This window comes from Rhinolophus sinicus, linkage group LG14, assembly GCF_036562045.2.
Source record: "Rhinolophus sinicus isolate RSC01 linkage group LG14, ASM3656204v1, whole genome shotgun sequence".
Classification (NCBI taxonomy): Eukaryota; Metazoa; Chordata; class Mammalia; order Chiroptera; family Rhinolophidae; genus Rhinolophus; species Rhinolophus sinicus.
In genome coordinates this window covers 2,224,008-2,243,250 of record NC_133763.1, presented here as the reverse complement: position 1 = coordinate 2,243,250, position 19,243 = coordinate 2,224,008, and the positions used below count along the sequence as shown (strand labels likewise).

The window sequence follows — 19,243 nt, the reverse complement described above, 5'->3', positions numbered from 1 at the left end:
CAGCCCCGCCTGCCATTCCTAGAATCACTCAGTGGAGTCGCTCGGCCCAGCATGAGACACAGGTGGAGAGTGAGAATACACTACGTCCTAAAGGTCTGCTGGGGTAGAAGTCGGCTGCGCAGGCGTCTTTCCATCATTAATGCGCAGCTGTGGGAAGGCTTTTCCCAGAATGCAAACCTGTTTGGATCATTTTATTTCACGGAAGAGTATAATGGTCTTGAAATCAGCTGTTTTCCTAAGGCCGTTTAATGATGAGAGTCTCCCTGAAAATCGGCAGATTTCAGTTTTCTGGGGAAACCATTTTCATAGAAGAAAACCTTATTTCTAAAACAACCCTAGTTTTTTTCTCTGCTGTCCCACAAGTTGGATGTTTTTTCTGAGAATTTTGCCTCAAGAACCTCTAGTTCCTATAGTTTTTGTTCCTAGAATCTTTGTTTTTTCACTTTCTTTCCTAGATGAGGTGTTTCTCTCAACACAGCTGCCCTCCCCCCAGAATTGAAGAGATACTTACTACCAAAGTTAGTTTTCTCTCCTCAAAATGTGTAACACTAATTTGCCAGACATGTTTCTTTCTTTTGGAGTTCTTCCAAACACTTTATTGGTCTTTGTAAGAAATACTGCTTGGTTTTAAAATTACAGCCAAGCAAAATTAGTGTTTCTAGCCTAAGCACCAAATTAATATTAAGTTGCCAGATTTCTCATATTTAATTGTTCTCAAGGAAAATAAACATATTCTTGAATACTTGATAGATTGCCTGTCCAAACCTTAGTTTTATGTAATTTAAGGGGGGAAAAATGGGTCTTTAATTCCACTGATGCTTGAGGCCTCACTAGCCAAATCCTGGCTCTCTGGAACCACACCCTCCTGACTCGTGTGTGTACCAATCACACTCAGACAGAAGGCGTGTCGGGCTTCCTGTCCAGAATACATCGCAGCTGTTCCGTGCATTTACGGCTTTAAAGCAGTTTTACGGAAGATAAATCCAGCAGTGATGAATTTAACTTTCTGACCTCAGTAGGGTGCATTGTGCTCGTTTTGTATTTAATGACTACGTAGCAAGGAACAAGTAGCTTTTAGGACACACTTATTAGTTGCATTCCAGGACTAATTTCATCATTCAGGTGATATACCTGGTAGCTGATACATTTAGTTTATTCTAGTAGAAATAAGTTGCCCAACTGTTTTTAGTGTGTGAGTTTTCGTTTTGAATGATTTGTTCCAAGGGTACAGAGCAGTTATGCTCCAGACTTTGCCACAGCTTCGAATCCTAGATTGCAAGAATATATTTGGGGAACCAGTAAATCCATCAGAAATGAATTCGTCACGTCTGCAGTGCTTTGAAGGCCTTTTGGATAATTTAGTTTCATCTGATTCTCCCCTAAATATAAGTGAAGATGAGGTATAGTATGTTTTTTTTCCTAACACCAAGACACTTAAGTTTACTTAGTAGATGTGAAGTGTAAGGACTTGGGTTTGTGTCTGCCGTAGATCGTCGACAGTGTACCAGTGGTGACACCGCCCATCGATGACGTGGCTGCCTTGGGCCAGTTTGCAAGCGCACCCGCGGATACTGGTTTGCCCTTCATGTCTGCGTGTCCATCTTCTCAGCCAGAGAAAGTGAATCATGAAAATGATTTTCAGAATGAGATGAAACTTCAGAAATTAGATGATCAATTTTTACAGCTTCTCAATGAGGTAACTATTTCTTAATCTTTCTAAGCAATGTGCTAAAGAAAAGTAGTTAAGAGATTTTAAAATAAAAACTGCGTCCTAGCTGACCTACCAGAAGGAGCCTATACTTAGTGCATCGGTGTGTCTGTGTGTTTGTCTTGTACAGGAATAGGATTCTGTCACAGAAGTAGTGGTAGAAGGAAGCGTGCTTTTCCCGCTCGTTTCCTTTGTCATCTTCCGATCTTCACAATATGATTTCTTCTGTGGCACTGCACGTTATGGCCACCGACCCGCCTACTCTTTCAAAGTCAACGTAAACAGAACTCCGTGGGCTCTGTCTGTTCACACAGGGGACCCATGAGTCATTCCTGGCCTCTGCTGTCTCTTCAGGTGTTGGATGGTCGGAAGCACTCCTAGGCCTTCCAGCTGAATGGCAAGTTAGTTTCCATAGTTCCTGCTTCGACTTCCGTTTTCAGCAGACCTTCGTCAAGTGAACCTCTACTTCCTGAGATACTGGTTCTCCTTCAGTACCCCTGATGCTGGTACGCTCGCTTTGAGAGTCCTTGAACTGTTCCATGAGCTATAGTTCCTATAATTGACTGCTGTTGGCGTCTCCAGCCCTTGTTCTCTCGTTCTTGCTCTGATCTGCAGCCTGTGTATCACGGTTAATACTAAGATTGATACGAGGATTGATGCTGGCTGCGGAAGTGAGTTGAGAAACATCCCCCTCATTCTCTATTTTCTAAAAGAGTTTTTGTGGGATTGGAATTATTTCTTCCTTAAATGTTTGAGAGTTTACCAGTGAAATCATCTGGGCCTGGAAGGTTCTTGATAATGAATTCAATTTCTTTAATAATTATAAGGCAACTTTTTTTTTTTCCCTTGGTCAGTTAAGCTATGGGTTTTGTTGATTTTTCCAGAGATCAGTTTTGTTAATTTTATCTGCTTTTTGTTTTCCACGATGTCAATTTCTATGTTTTATTATTTTTCTCTACTTACTTTGAATTTACTCTTCATTTTCTGGTTCTTAATGTAAATGCTTAAGTTACTGATTTTAGACCTATCTTCTAATTTAATCATTTGAAGCAATGAATATTCTTTTTTTTTTTTTTCTTTTTAAATAGTGAGAAAGTAGATGGGCCCCCTTTTGTTTCCATCACCCCACCAAACGCTGCAGTGGCCGTCCTCTTTCAGGGGCTCCTCTCATCAGCCCTTCTCTAGGTGTATTCTTTTAAGCACTGCTTTAACCACATTCCATAAATTTTTGTTTTGTTTTCATTATTATTTAGCTAGAAATATTTTCTTACTCTGTGATTTCTTCCTTCATCCAAAGATTATTTAGAAGTATCTTGTTTATTTAATTTTCAAGTATTTGTGGTTTCCTAGATATGTTATTGTTCGTAGTTTCTAATCGACTTCTGTTTTTCTCAGAGAACGTATTCTGGGTAATTTCTGTCTTTGTAACTTTGCTGAGACTTATTTTATAGCCCAATGTACAGTCTGTCTTGGGAATGTTCTTGTGTGCCCTGCACTTGTTATGTCAGGATGGAATGGTCGATAGTATTTTCAGATGATTCATATCCTTGCTGATTCGTTTCCTAGTTCTTTCAGGTGCATGTGAGGTGTTAAAATGTCCAGCTGTGATTGCGGATTTGTCTGTTTCTCCCTTTAATTTTCTCAATTTAGGTTTTCAGCAGTTTGGCTACATTGTGGGAAGGATGGTTTTCTTCATCTTTATCCTGCTTAAGCTTTCTCTGAGCTTTACATCTATAAATTTATGTCTTTACCTATTTGGGGATAATTTGGACATCACTTCTCCAGTGTATTTCTTCCCACTCTCTCTTCCCTCTCTCTTTTCAGATTCCACTTAGACCTTTTGATATTGTCCCACTGTTCCTTGAGACTCTCTATACATTTATCAACTTTTTTATCTCTATTCTTCAAATTGAATAATTTCCACTACTCTGTCTTCAAGTTCACTTATTCTTTCTTTTATCGCCTCATTCTTCTGTTAAGCCCAGCTAGTCAATTTTTACTTCATACCTCATATTTTTCAGTTGTACAATTTCCTCTTCTTTAAAAATAATTTGTTTCTCAGCTGAATTTTCTTCTGTTTTTGTTCATGACAAGCATGTTTTTATATCAGTGATCATAGCTGTGATCAGTAATTGAAAGTCCTGGTCTGCTAACGTGAACATTTGGGTCCTTGGGTTAGGTCTCCACCAATTGCCTTTTCTCTTGAGAGTAGCTCACATTCCCTGGCTCTTCTGGTGCTGAGTATTTTGGGTTTTATGGTGGACATTGTGAGTGTTATGTGGTGGAGACTCGAGATGCTGTTCTGGGCTTTCAAGAAGTGTTGATATTTTTGTTGTACCAAGCAGTTCACTTGCTTTGACTTAAACTGTCACTTGTCCCATGGCCAGCAGTCCGTTTCTTTTGTCCTTCACTTGGCTACTTGCCTTCTACTGTGTACTGGCCTCTGATTCTCCAGGCCCAAAAGCCTGGTTTTTCTGCCTGAATTTTAATACTCCTGACATTGTGTTCATTGTGATATACTCTCAGGTTAAAAACCATAAGGATGGAAACACCCTATTTTGGTTATTTTTTCAAGTGTCAAGTCTCCTCTAGAATTAGCCTGCTTTTGTTCATTTTCTAGGGCTTCCAAATACGTTTTGTTTGTTCTTTTATTTGTATTTTTCCCAGTTTATACTTATCTTGAGAGAGTCAACCACGTAGGAGCTTACTTACCCATACCAAAGCTGAATCCTGTGTTTAATTTCAGACTTACTCTTGTTAAAAGTCATAATACTTTACAAAATTTCAAATTTTAATCTTTTATGCTGAATCTAACTTTTGACAAACTTTGTTGGTATTTTTATTCTAGACTTCTAGTTCTTTAATGGATAATGTTCCCGAGAAAGACCTCAGACCAAAAAGAGACACAGATGTGACTTCTGAAAGTGACTATGGAAACAGGAAAGAATGTAATAGAAAAATTCCTCGGAGGTCCAAAATCCCTTATTATTCCAAAACTATTCAGACTATTAAGCACCACAGTAAGAACAGCAACCCTGTTCTAAGGTACTTGTCTCGGTTTTACACACTCAGATACGGCACACACTTAGTGCTGCTGGCTTCCTCCCTGATTAAAGCTATCTCGTAGTGATTTCCTTTCTGATGTCAGCAGTGTGACTTTCCAGCCTTGCCGGCTCAGACTTAGTACATTTATAGAAATGTGTGCAGCTGGATCCCTATCGCTGGTAGAGTGTGATTACCTAAATTGTGAAAAACATAAACACTGTACATGTCTTTCGGTCACTTCCTGTGTTTTATTCTTTGCAGTTGTAATCGTAAAATGAAACATCCTTTCTTTAAAGACTTATATGTAAGGTCATCTTTAGCGAACTGTAATATACTAGAAGAATCAGAAGAGCAGAAGACTGAACTAATGAAAGTAGACAACAGCAGCTCAGAAGACAACACTTACCGGGTAGGATTGAAGATTAAGAAACAAGGAATGTGACTAACTTAGCTCTGAAGTTCATAGCGGGTCCCAGAAAAATAATGCGTCTCTTTATGAGCAAGAAATATTGGTGTGTATTTTTATTGGAATGATGAGATTGGTTTATTTTTACCTTCCTGGTTTCCAGATTTTATGTGATGTTACTCTTTTTATAATTTTTAAAAGAATGGAAATTACACGTTTATTTAAGATCAGATTTCAGTGAAATCATTTTAAATACTTGCGGAGGAGGAAACAGGCCTACCTTTTCAAATTCTTATTTCTTAAAGCAATGGCTCCCACCTTTTGGGTCTCAGAACCCTTTAATCATCTAAGGAAATCTCTGCGTCTTCTCAGATAATTCTACTTTTATACACACGCACAAGATGTTGTAATGTCATGGTTTTCATGGACTTCTGAAACCCAGCTTTGGACCCATGGATTCCAGATCAAGAGGCATTTAAGAATTTAAAACTTCTTCACTGTTTGCCTTAATCATTCTCATGTTGTTCAGAATATTTAGGTCTGATTTATTGATTTATTGATTTATTTTTAATAACTTGCCCTTATTTTACTTGTGAAGTACTAGTTTTGAGTGTACTATGCACTGCTGTTCCAAAAATATATAATTGCTTTTTAAACTGCTTTCACACCTTTCATGCCATTGGCTTTCTCCTCTTATTCTTCAGTATAGAGGCTTGAACATGGAGAAAAATAACAGTGATTATGACGATGGTGACAATAATAGCAGCTAACATTTGCCGAGTAGTCATGATACGCCAGGCACCGTTCTGTATATTTCCATTAACTTGTTTAATTCTCATCACAGCTCTTTGAATAAGATTCTGTTATTCCCATGTTATAAATGAGAAAATTCAGGCAGTGACAGGCGAGGTAACTTTTCCAAGTTCACATGACACTATTGTTTTCTTTCAGATACTTGTTGAACAATTAGACCAGGAGAGAGAGAAGAGATGGAAAGCTGAACAAGCTGAAAAGAAGCTTTTGGATTACATCGATGAGCTGCGTAAACAAGCAAATGAAAAAAAAGATATCCAGTGCCTGGCTCTGCTTACCACAGACAGGTAAGGGGAAAGTCTGGAAACCTGCGGCTACCTGCAGCACACAGGTATGAACTTGGAGCTGGAACACCTTCACTTAAAGCAGCTAACATGTGCGCAAACTGTGTGGTTTGAGTTCGAGCTGAACTAATTTTATCTAAAGGTTTTGTGAATTATTAGCTTGTTGCATAAACAAAGAATTTAGGCTACGTTTTTTGGGGCCCTGAAGCTGGCAGGTGTCAGACAGATGAATAAGTATCCGAGAGAAGGGGGGCCTGAGCTCCTGGAAGGCATGGGCCGGGCCTTATTCATCCTGCTGGCTTCTCAGCCCACACCCAGCACGATGCCGAAATCAGGCTGTGAGCTCAGTCAGGTGGGCGGTGGCAATAGTGAAGCTCGCGTAGGACGAGATCTCTCTCACTTAGGTGGAATGTCTTCCCTCTTGGGCACATGACAGTTTCAGAGGTTGGCAAGAGACATAGTATTCTGGTTTTCGGCCATCTTTTAATCTAATGAGAGTTCGAAACATACTTCTAATCCTCTCTACTATAACCTGTGATGTTGACTGCAACTTTTATCCTTTCTTATGCAAAATATACTTTAAAGCCACATTTTATTTCTGCTTTAGGCTAAAGGAAATTATTTTTAAAGAGAGAAATTCCAAAGTTCAACTTGAAATTATGGTTCACAAACTTCAAAATGAAATTAAAAAACTAACTATTGAGTTAATTAAAGCAAGAGATCAACAAGACGACCACATTAGACATTTAAGAACCCTGGAAAGAGCCTTGGAGAAAATGGAGAGTCAGAAGGGGCAGCAGCAAGCGGCACAGGTGTGTCTTCCTCTGTCAGTCACATGAGCCAACACACTCAGAGCTTCTGTCCTGAAGCACATGGTATTGGCTGCAGTAAACGCAGAGGTGCCAGGCTGTCTGCAAACATGGATTTAAGTATCAACTGATGGAACCTGTGCGATTATTTCTGAGTTCAGGCTGCTGGCCCTCCGAGCAGTTATAAGAGGGCATGCTGGGAATACCGCAGGGTGGTAGGCCCGTGTCCTCAGAGCCAGGTGCACAGTCTCGGGGGAGCTGGAAGGGCTTTCATTCTCGCGCTTTCTTTCTGAGTGGGAGTCTCTAAGGTCTGCGATGCCAGTAAGTAGCAGAGCATGCCGATGTGTCCAATGCTTCCCGGCAGTGCCGCATGGGATATGGCGAACTTGGAAATCAGCCTAGTCACGGCGCTCCTTATGTAGAAGGCACGTTTCGGGGAGCTGGTGTTGAAATAGAGGCCGGCAGATGAATACCTGAATACTGTAGTTGTCTGTGTTTTCCTCAGATGCGGCTTGTCCAGGAGGTGGAGCTCAAAGCTGCAGCTGCCGACAGAGAAATAAACTTACTGAGAACCTCCCTTCACCAGGAGAAGGAGCAGGTGCAGCAGCTTCATGAGCTTCTGACACTGAAAGAACAGGAACACAGGTAGATGGAGAACAGATCAGAAAAATGGACCTCTAACAACAGAACACGCGACTCGACTCCTCCCCACGCTCCACTTCAAAAATAAATGAGCCTGTCGCTGCGCCTGAGGTCTGGCGGCGTTAGCGCACGGGAGGTGCCACGCTGTGTGCACTAGAGGCAGCCTTAGGTAGAACTGGCAGCTTGAAAACAAAGCCGTGACTTCCTGAGGTGCTGGCTTACAACAGTGAAACTCGTTTTGCAGTTCTGCAAATCCATTGTACTATACAGAAAACTGTTTTAATTGACCTCCCAGTAATTGCTTGTTAGGTCAGTCAGTCGGGATGCTTCATCCCTGTGAAGCAAGTGCCCATAAACTCCTGTGAAGGGCCAGATGGCAGGCTTTGCAGGCCGCAGCTGACTATGGCTTTGTGGCACCAGAGGACCATAGGCGGCTGTGCTCCAATAAGAATTTATCTCCAAAAAGGTCAGCGGGCCAGGCATGGTGTGCGGCTGGAGTTTGCCCACTGGCTCTGGCGCCCATTGGGCTGCTTGCTTCCTCACTGCCCTGCCAGATGGGGTATGAGATTGCCACGGGTTAGTTGTGTTTGTTCCCAAACCTTTTTGTTTCATCCTTACATAAATTAAATTCGTAATGTATAAATGAAATGTTGATGCCCTGGGGAAAGTTGTCACCATATGTGTAGGCGGTATAAGTGTAAAAAACTGAGGGAGAAAAATCACAAAAATGTAAAATTTTGTACTTAGTGTCCTATACAGATAGATATCTTTTAACTTTGTGTTCTAGTTTAAAAAGCAAAAACTGGAAATAATGGAGTTTGTATTATGGACTTGATTTATTCAAGAAAAATAGTGGAAAACTCTAAGACATGAGCTCACATTTAAGTAAAAACTGGCCCTATATGAAAAGATGGGTGAATAATTTCACACTTTAATTGACTTTTTTCCACTAACCAACCACCAGTACCAGTCAGACTGTTAGCTATGTGTCAAAGGCTCAGCCGGAGTAGAAAACACAGTCAGACAGAATCTGCAGGTGGACCCAGAGCCTAGAACAACCCAGAACTGTCGGTGAAGTTAGGAGACGGCTCACCCCTCTGATCCCCACCACCACTGCCCACTAAACTCAGACTTTCTTCGTCCTGGACCCAGTTTCTGTGTTTGAAAGTGTGGAGCGCATCTGAAATTAACATTAGGGAATATAGACCATTTAACGACTATTTAAAGGCCTTTAAAGTTTCTCTTTCCAGGTGAACAGTGTCTATGATCTGCATTTGTTTGTCTTTCCAGGAAAGAACTTGAAACCAGGGAGTTTCTCAGTGATGCTGAGTTCCAGGAAGCCGTAGCCAAAGAGGTCGCTAAAGCAGAGTCAAGGCACGAGCAAGAGCTGAAAGAGCACCAAGGGAAGATTGACACCTTGAACCAGCAGTACCTGGACTTGGAAAATGAGTTTCGTATCGCTTTAACCGTGGAAGCCAGGAGATTCAAAGATGTAAGAATTGGCCTCTAGCTTTCTATTGAAAACAGAATCAGCAAGATGTGCTGTGATGAACGGAGCACATTGTAGAGTTGTAGTGCTGAGGACGTGTTGGCTCTGTGGTCTTAAACAGATTGCTGAAGTTCCCAGAGCCTTGGTGTCTTCCCTGCAACAGTAGCTGCTGGCCGGTGCTGCTGGAAAGCGAGGCGGCCCCGTAAATGGTGCCAGAACAGGTTTGGGAAGCTGGCTGCAGTCCTTGCCGTGGGACAGGGAGCCACAGACCCAGCCCCCGTCCCTGTCAAGTTCTGTCACCACCGCCATGCTCACTGTGTACCTACTGTAGGTGGTGGCCTTTGTCACCGCAGCAGGCCTGGGGACTTGCAGCACAAACCATATGGCCCAGCCTGCAAAACCAGTTCTCTGGGCATTTTCTTTTGCTAGACCTCTGTGACACTAAAAATGAAAGAAGTAAGCTCTTTCCAAAATGTTTTCTACGTGTTTGGAGAACTGCTATTTATAATGCACTTTTGAAATATAGGTTAAAGAAGCTTTTGAAAACATTGCCACTGAGTTAGCAAAGAGCAAGCACGCTCTTGTTTGGGCCCAACGAAAAGAAAACGAATCTTCCTCTTTAATTAAAGATCTGACCTGTATGGTGAAGGAACAAAAAACAAAGCTGGCGGAAGTCTCCAAATTAAAACAGGAAACAGCCACAAATTTACAGGTAAGACATTGTTACATTATATTTCCTTTTTAACTTCTTACATCGTTTTCTCAAGTGCATTGTAATGATTTTAGGAAGTTCACAGTGATGGACTTTTAAACAGTACAAGTTACATATTTGATGTGTGTGAGAAAAGCAGTATAACTAGGAGATTAAACTGATTTCCCAGGTTGCGTTACTTTCACTAAAATTGTATTTAAATAAAATAAATGAATTAATTTTAAGAAACGTACTACAGAAATAGATGGCAGTTGCACAGTTGATAGAGCAAAAATTGTGACAGCGATACTCAAATCGCTGAAGTTTGGGAACTAGCATGTGAATTGCCGGTGCTAGCTTTGTGGTAGTGGTGGTCTTTTAAATATACCTCCCTGTAATAATTTTTCAATGAATGTCTTTATTGCTGTTGTCTCATTTTCAAACGTTAGTGATATAGTGGCCAAGGGAACCTACTTCAAGTGAGTGACCTTTAGACTACTGACATAAACGTTTGGTGAGAACTTCTGAGTATTACATGTGCAGTTGCTGCTGTAGAATATTAGAATAAAATCCAGTGTTTGATGGAGTAGCCTCTTCCAGTTGGACTTTCTATTTCCTGACCTATGTTTATCTGTAGTTAACAAAATTAAAACTTTTTCTGACGTACAGTTGATCAACATTTACTTTGTATTTGCTTAAAGAACATTTCTTTTCATAAAATACGAAAAGTAGAAAATAAAGAAGCACTTAAATATACTAATTATTTTGCATGTTTTTCAATGTTTTTTTGGGAGCATACAGAATCAGATGAACACCCTTGAAATTTTGATTGAAGATGACAAGCAGAAGAGTATTCAAATTGAGCTCCTCAAGCATGAAAAAGTCCAGCTCATTTCCGAGCTAGCAGCCAAGGAGTCGCTAATTTACGGTTTAAGGACAGAAAGAAAAGTATGGGGACAGGAGCTGGCACAACAGGGTAAAATTCTCAAATTTTCAAAGGGAAAGGAGCCCATTTTTCTAAACCAACAAATTTGTATATTGGAGAGAAAAGGAAGGGCCTCCCTGCCTCCACGTATGTGACCCTCTGTGCCACGCAGGAATGAAATGCCTCTTGGGAAACGGGAAAGTTTGTTACCTCAGTTGTGAAGTTATGGGTCTGATTCTTTGTTGTCAGTTTAATTTGGTTGCTTTTCTGAACCAGTATACCTTTCCAAAGCTACAGCTGAAGACGTTGAAAATAATTCTTTCTTATGCAGTGATTTTAAGTTGTTTGTTCAGTGTGCAGCATTCAGGTTTTTTCTAAAAATGCTGGCGGCATTGATCTGGTTGTGCATGGAGAAATGTGCAGTAGTGTGTGGATGAAACAACTTCAGGTTTCGGTGGGCTTCCCTCAGTCGCTCCCCCCCCCCATCCCTGTGAAGCGGGAGGCCAGCACCAGCACCGTGTGGCCCTGGCCGACACTTGACAAGTTGTGAACAGCTAGGTGTGGGCTTATGGAGCTCTGCTCATCTGTCATTCCACGCAGGACCACTTCACACAGCTTTGTTTGCTTGGATCCCTTAACCTGACCACAGACTTAGTACGTGTCGGGGTTACTTGTTCTTGGTTTGTGGTCTTAGGTTTTCAAACAGCCACAGGTGTTTAGAAGGCCTTTCTGTCTCTTCCCCTTTCCTTGTCATGTGCTCTTCTGTATTTCTTTATTCAGTTTTTGTCTTTTTCTGTACTGTAGCACACATTATAAATGAAATGTTCTTCAAATACAGATCCCCCACCCACGCTCTTTTAAATTTGTGACTGGTGATTTTGTTTCTTAGGATCTTGTCTAGCCCAAAATCGTGGTAAACTAGAGGCTGAAATTGAAAATTTACGTAAAGAGAACGAATGTCTGCGGAAGGCCAACGAGCGTGACAATGATGCATTAAGAATTAAGTGCAAAATCATAGAAGACCAGACTGAAACCATCAGAAAACTGAAAGTTGTAAGTTTGACATTTTGTTTTGGAAAAAGAGCATATGGTAGGTTAGAAATCTGTGACTCAGAGTATCCAGTAAATGTTTGTCTCAAATCCCAACGGTTGTAAAGTTTAGGACAGATTATCATGTGTTTCCTTTTCCAGTAGTTGTCCCTCTGCTTTGAAAAGTGGTATGTGACATTTACTAACTAAAAATTGCTATTACTTCAGAATTTTATGGAGAATGTTATGGCCCTTAAAATAACTGGCAATAGTGTCAATGAAGGGTTAGGAATCAAAAAAATTAACGTTTTTATATGTTTAAAATGTCCTTTAAAAGCATTGTTTAGTATCTCCCAATATTGCTAAATCGCTTCTCAACAAATGGCAAAACCTACTATCGTCTCCTTAAAGGTACATGAACAGACTAAACAATTCATGCTCGTCCCCAGGGGACACCATTTTGACCCTCCTCCTGGATGTGGCCTCTCTTGCAAGAATACTGACAGGATGGCTTGTTCCAAAGCATCTCACATGAAAATGCTCCAGACAGATTTTCTGAAAATTGTCTTCAGCTCTGAATCCAATTTGAATTCCAAAACTTTCTTACAGAGGTTATCTTAAAGTGTAAAAATAACTGAGAAAAAGGTTTTTAAGAAACTTCTAAATGGGATTACCAGCTATAAAGTTAGGAACTCATTCTTTAGAAAAATTTTAACTAGTAAGATTTCTTTTTCCTAGTCATTTTGACAAAACTCCTTGAGAACTTAACTTCGTCAAGTACAGAAAATCAGCATTGCCACGTGGCGCTGTCCACAGTTGTCAGTGCTTGTCGCCCTGAACCACAACACTGGTGCTTCTGCGATAGAAATTTGGCTTCAGTTTAAAGTCTATCATACGTGCCAGTCTGCACTGAAAATTACTGAAATTCTTCAGCAGAAAGCCTTTTTTGTTTTTTAAAAAACCCACCCAAGCTTACTTTCATTTGAGTTAAGGTCAATATGAAACAGAAAGACAGTGATTTGCATTTTAATTCACAGGGCAGAGCAGATGATACATTTGGAAAGATGCATTATGTTTGGCTTAAGGGCTTTCACAGTAAGGCTGCTGCCTTCTGACCAACCTGGGCAGAGTTTTGGCAGAAAGGACTGAATGAATGACAGAGTGGAGCCAAAAGAGACAGATTTTAGTTTCAGATTTTTGGTAAAAAATATAAAAAGTTTTTAGTTTTTCAACCCAACATTTTTTCCCCAAGTTTAATACATTTACTTTAAGGGATGTTGTATGTGCCTCAAAGTTATGGGCATTAATGGTGATTTCCAACTAATCATGTAACAGTGATAGCCAGACATAACTTCTTTCAGCAGTAAATTCAACATAGCTAATAAGTAACTTAAAGGGGTAATGACCTTTTAATCTGCACAATTTGGAATTTGAAGTTTTCAGTTAAGTAGATTCTATAGTTAGCTTCTGACTATGGAAGTCAGACACAGGAATTTTTTTGAAATGCTGTTTCCTCCCCATGTATGATTTTGACAAACTTTTCAGTACATGCAGGCCGCAGGACTCTCATGCTGCAGTGTTATTTTCTACTAATAGGGTTATTTCATAAGGATCTTTTATAGCCTTTGTGGATTCCTGATGCTATGTGTCAAGTTTGCCCCCTCGTAAGTACTTCAGGGCGTTGTGGGAGAAAATAAATAATTCATGACTTTTATGCAAATATTGGCCACGACTAGAAGACTACCGGAATGGCTTTGCTTAGAATGTTTAGACCTAAACATTTTTGAGGAACTGACCCACATTCTGTCTGATACGTAAGAATCCACACTTGCCCACTATTTGTTTGCCTCCATCTCCTTCCCAAAAGGAAAAAAAAAGGCAAGGTGGGCAAAAGTAAGAACCCCCAGTGTCACCTTCTGTCACTTGCAGCAGGGCTATTCCAGACATCCGGGCAGACCCCAGAGAGCAAACACACGTTCACGGGCCTGAAACCTCGGAGCCTGCAAACATTTAGCAGCACCCGGCGGGTTCTGACCTTTCTGACCAGCGGTATGGAGAGGATAGAGGCTAGTCTGACTCAGTACAGAGGAATAAAGGGGAGTTGGGGGGGTAAAGCCTATTTTCACGGGCACTTTGATAGTGATGGAATCACACTTTATGTGGAAGAATCTGCTCCTCCCCTGCAGAAGACACTTCAGGTTGGCACAGTGGAGGTAGTTAAATGTGCCCTCACACCCACGGGGACACCAGCCCCTGCTGTGTTGCTGTCAGCCCCGTATTCTTTGTTCTATCAAGAAAACAGATCCTTTCCAATGCAAAATTGTGGTAATTGACATTTCATTGTGCTCTTTCTTTCCTTCCCTTCTAGTCCCTCTGTGTGGTTAATGATTACTAACTTACTGAAGTAAAATTGTAAATAGGACAAAATTTGTTGGTTTCTTACTAGCACTGTAAGTAGTAGTGATGCTTGTGGAGCGAGACACAGTGTCCTGTAAATCTTGACTGAAACACTCAACTGTACATTCTGTCTATTTATTTAGTCCAATTTACTTTTTTATTTTAGTTTCTTTATTAAAGTTTATTGGGGTGACAGTTGTTAGTAAAATTACATAGATTTCAGGTGTACAATTCTGTATTACGTCATCTATAAATCACATAGTGTGTTCACCACCCAGAGTCAGTTCTCCTTCCATCACCATATATTTCATCCCCTTTACCCTCATCTACCACCCCCCACCCCCCTTACCCTCTGGTAACCACTAAACTATTGCCTGTGTCTATGAGTTTTTGTTTCTCATTTGTTTGTCTTGTTCTTTAGTTGCTTTTGGTTTATATACCACATATCAGTGAAATCATATATGGTTCTCTGCTTTTTCTGTCTGACTTACTTCACTTAGCATTATAATCTCAAGATCCATCCATGTTGTCACAAATGTTCCTATTTCATCTTTTCTTACTGCCGAATAGTATTCCATTGTGTATATATACCACAACTTCTTTATCCATTCATCTATCAAAGGACATTTTGGTTGTTTCTATGTCTTTGCCACCGTAAATAAAACTGCAATGAACATTGGAGTACATATGTCTCTATGGGTAAATGTTTTCAGATTTTTGGGTAGATACCCAGGAGAGGGATTGCTGGGTCATATGGCAATTCTATTCGTAATTTTTTGAGGAACCTCCACAATGCCTTCCATAATGGCTGCACCAGTCTGCATTCCCACCAACAGTGTATGAGGGTTCCTTTTTCTCCACAGCCTCTCCAACACTTGTTATTATTTGTCTTGTTGATGACGGCCATTCTGACTGGGGTGAGGTGATATCTCATTGTGGTTTTTATTTGCATTTCCCTGATGATCAATTTATTTTTTAATTTGTAGTTTTTCTAATAATTTTAAACCATAGTGAATCCATTAGGAAATGAGACACTTAGGATTAATAAAATATGGATTATTTTCTTGAAGTGTTCACAGGAGAGAGAGGAACAAATCAAAACGTTACAGGAAAAGATCACTGAAATACAGAAATGTGCTCAGGAACAACTTGATGAAAAATCCTCAGAACTGGATAACATAATTGAGAAACTAGAAAGACACAATGAAAGGAAAGAAAAACTAAAACAGCAGTTGCAAGTAAAGGAATTAGAGCTTGAAGAAATCAGAAAAGCTTACAGGTATTATACGGTACTCCTGTTGAGAAATGAAATGGCTTAATAATTTCATATTTGATTTCTAACATCATTTCTTCTCATATTAGTACACTTAATCAGAAGTGGCATGATAAAGGAGAACTTCTATGTAATCTTGAAATGCAAGTAAAAGAAGTGAAAGAAAAATTTGAAAACAAGGAAAGGAAACTTAAAGCGGAAAGAGACAAAAGTATTGAACTACAAAAGTAAGCATTAAGTCCTGAAGCATGTGGGCTATCTCTAAACAGAAACACTGAGTGGGGTGGGTGAGGTGTGTACAGAAAAGGAGCGAGGAAGGGAGGGGGGAGGCAGAGGAAAGGAGGAAGGAGGGCTCAAAACGTGCTGGACACAGCTCAGCCAAATACTTGATTTCCGTTCTTTCATCCCATCTCTAAGATGAAGAGAACAGCTCCCACCTTCAGTGTTGGATGTGAGGATTTAACTTGTGTGTGTGTGTGTGTCTGTGTATGAGGAGAGAGCCTGACACACAGTAGCTGCTGTGTGAAGCTGTTGTTACTGTGATCGTTTGCACACTGTTGCATTGACAGTGGCTCGTGGTGTTTGTGCTGCTGCGTGGGCGCTAGAGGAGTAAGTGACTGACTGCTGGGGGCAGTGAGCTCTGGCCGCAGCTGACCTGCACATGCTGACGGTGAGAGCTGATTGTAAACAGAGGGAAGAGAACGTGTTCCTAGATTTTGTCAAACACTCTAGGGCAAATGAGGGCTTTACCTTGGAAACTATATAACTACATTGTTAAAATATTTTTAAGTTTAGTGCCTTGGAAAATAGGTAGTGCAGTTTGCTGGTCAGTCTCATGTCGATGCAGGGTGGTATAAACAACATGGCACGTGGGTAGCCCAGAAACCCCATAGGGGTGGGTTCCCCTTAGGGCAAATCTGATAGAAGCTGGACGTGCCTTCTTATATTTTAACTCCATGTAAATGGAAGGGAGTGGTTATACTCCACAGGAGGTTTTGATGGAGAGTGGCTACTCGTTTGTCTGTAACCAATCCTGTTGCACTTGACTTTCATGTCAGCCAAGCACTAATACAGGGCATGGCTTGGAACCTGCTGCAACTGTCTCTCCTGCTGGTCACAGCTTGGTTATTTGGAGGTCCTCAGCTCCTATCCGAAACAGGCATTTCCTATAAATAGCAATTCCTAAACTTACTAAAAATCAGAAAACCTGCCAAGTTTTAGAACCGCTTATATTGCACTGTTGAGAATGTCATTAATAGCAAAGCATTAAAGACCTGATTTGATGCTTTATGACTAAGATTGGGGTATGTGATTTTTAATTTAATGAAATTTTAATAACATAAGCAAATTATTAATAAAACAGATTTTATTTGTGTAGGCTTTTAATAATGTATAAATTGATTTTTTTCTTACATTTTATTTTGCACCCAGCAGTAATTCTGTGCGGTTGGCAGAACAGGCAGGAATATGTTACTGGAACACGTTAGAGTTTGACTTGGACTGACTCAGGTGCTCACTGCGTGTTGTGACAGGAATAAAAGGAAGGCTTTGACTCGTGGCCGCAAAGCTCCGCCCACTGTTACTGTGGGTGAGGCCAAAACTGGGAAATGTGTGCGTTAGGGACTTAAACTTTTTGAATAAAATTATTCCTATTTAATATAAAGGAATTGGGATTTTGCCTCTAAGAAACTTAGCACTAAAATTTTGTGAGTATGGCTTAATGTGTGTATTAACAGAGTTTTATCCGTTGAGCATTAGCACAGGGGAGTCAGCAGACACACTGTTTATAAACTTCAACCTGCCTGTAGTGTGCATTTCTCAAGTATCACACTGCAGGGACATGGAGGAAAGAAGCACTGACGGTGCTCATCTGTGAGGGGCTTATAAACCATGTCCTGCAACGCAGAACAAGCGAGACTCAGAGAACTTGACCTTTCCACGGGTGGAAGTGTAACAGACTGCCATTGGCGTTACCCTCCCCTATCGGAGCTGCTAGAGGCTGAACTGCTTGCATCTTGAGTTACCCAGCACAGCCCTTTGCTCTTTGGTGGACTTACGTCTCCATTATATATGAACGAGAGGAAAAAAGCACCCTTTTCACACAGATACGTGGCTTTGCTTTCTGTTTTGAAGGGATGCGATGGAAAAGCTTCACAGCATGGATGATGCCTTCAAAAAGCAGGTCGACGCCATCGTTCTCGCTCATCAAACTGAAATCATGCAACTGGCAAGTGAAAAGCAGAAGTACATCGATTCTGCAAACTTGAAGGTACTGTAAGTAAAATGCACTTTATCAGCTAAATAAATTGAGAATTATAAAGAGGAAAGTCAGTGTGATTTAATGACCATTCGGTATGAAGAATGTTGCCAAAACTCTCAGAAGCTGTGTCATAATATTGGTAATACTTAGATTGGTGCAGAGTGTAATTCTAACAAAACCCAAAGCTGGATTGTTGGATCCTGGTGTGACCTGCCGCGTGATCTCTGGGTACAACCTGCCATCTCCCTGGCCAGGCTCAGACGGAGGCCCTTGGCTACACACAGGCGGGGCGAGACTGTGAACGTACCCAATACGACCCATCACTGCCTGGGGAAGTTCTCAGGAGCAGTGTTTTGTTAATAATTAGGGCTCAGGACTGTCAAGTTCGTCATTTTCATATTGACAAAGGAACAAGCTTAGAGTGATGCTAACTCAGAGGCAGACATCAGAACCACCTGTGGGGCTTTTTGATGGTACACATGCGTGAACTTGCCCTGAAATTTTCACTCACTAATGCTGGGGTCAGACCCAGGTATTTTTAAAGCTCAGCAGGTGATTCTGATGTGACCCCTCTATTGTGATCCACTAGCTGAGGGGACAGTTGCGAAATTCCATTTTTCCTTGATTTTGACGTGGCATAAACAGATACAGTAACCCTCCCAACACACACGCACAGGTTTGCTTTCCGAGGTTTCAGTCACCTGCAGTTGGCCGCAGTTCAAACATATTACATGGAGAATTCCAGAAATGATTCGTAAGCTTTAAATTGCACAGCATTCTTAGTAGCGTGATGGAATCCGCCCACCTGTCCTGCCCAGAACGGGGCGCATCACTTTGCCCGTCTGTCCCTTAGTAGCTTCCTTGGTTATCAGATCGACTATCTACCGCAGGGCTTGTGTTCAAGTAACATTTACTCCACTTCCTAACGGTCCCAAAGCATCAGAGTAGTGGTGCTGGCAATTCGGAGATGCCATAGAGGAGCCATTCAGGGCTTCCTTTGAGTGGAAAGGTGAACATTCTGGACTTAATAAGAAAGAAAAAATCGTATGCTGAGGTTGCTAAAATCTACGGTAAGAAAGAATCTTCTATTGTGAAATTGTGAAGGAAAAAGAAATCCGTGCTAGCTTTGCCGTCGTACCTCAAAATGCAGAAGGTACAGCCCCAGTGTGTGATGAGTGCTAGTTAAGATGGAAAAGGCATTAAAACTGGGTGGAAGACGTGACCAGAAAACGTGTTCCATTGACGGCAAAGTGCGGCTCCAGAAACCATGGAGCCTCTACGGGGACTTCAGCAAGGGACTCCCTGAAACGAGTGACACCAGAGCATTTACTGCAAGTGAGGGACAGTTACACAGACTCAGGAGTAGGTTTGGCCTTTTATCGTCTCACGTCATCACAGGAATCAGAAGGGTGAGTACAGAGAGCGAGACCACATACCTTATTACAGTATGTTATTACAATCATTCTATTTTA

General features: G+C 41.0%; 1 protein-coding gene across 5 annotated transcripts in view; it reads left to right on the top strand.

The window, feature by feature from the left end:
- LRRCC1 (leucine rich repeat and coiled-coil centrosomal protein 1) overlaps positions 1 to 19,243 on the top strand; it is a 28,815-nt gene that overhangs the window by 7,370 nt on the left and 2,202 nt on the right. For 4 of the 5 annotated variants that reach the window (XM_019726272.2, XM_074318778.1, XM_074318779.1 and 1 more), the window contains 14 exons: positions 1,225 to 1,400; positions 1,490 to 1,696; positions 4,557 to 4,753; positions 5,015 to 5,162; positions 6,111 to 6,259; positions 6,864 to 7,068; positions 7,571 to 7,710; positions 8,998 to 9,199; positions 9,723 to 9,908; positions 10,689 to 10,863; positions 11,702 to 11,865; positions 15,309 to 15,517; positions 15,601 to 15,738; positions 17,645 to 17,780. In XM_019726272.2, coding sequence (XP_019581831.2) covers positions 1,225 to 1,400; positions 1,490 to 1,696; positions 4,557 to 4,753; positions 5,015 to 5,162; positions 6,111 to 6,259; positions 6,864 to 7,068; positions 7,571 to 7,710; positions 8,998 to 9,199; positions 9,723 to 9,908; positions 10,689 to 10,863; positions 11,702 to 11,865; positions 15,309 to 15,517; positions 15,601 to 15,738; positions 17,645 to 17,780 — 2,432 coding nt within the window. Of the gene's footprint in view, positions 1 to 1,224; positions 1,401 to 1,489; positions 1,697 to 2,077; positions 2,215 to 4,556; positions 4,754 to 5,014; positions 5,163 to 6,110; positions 6,260 to 6,863; positions 7,069 to 7,570; positions 7,711 to 8,997; positions 9,200 to 9,722; positions 9,909 to 10,688; positions 10,864 to 11,701; positions 11,866 to 15,308; positions 15,518 to 15,600; positions 15,739 to 17,644; positions 17,781 to 19,243 lie in introns of those variants that run through there. The other variant, XM_074318780.1, reaches the window with a different exon arrangement.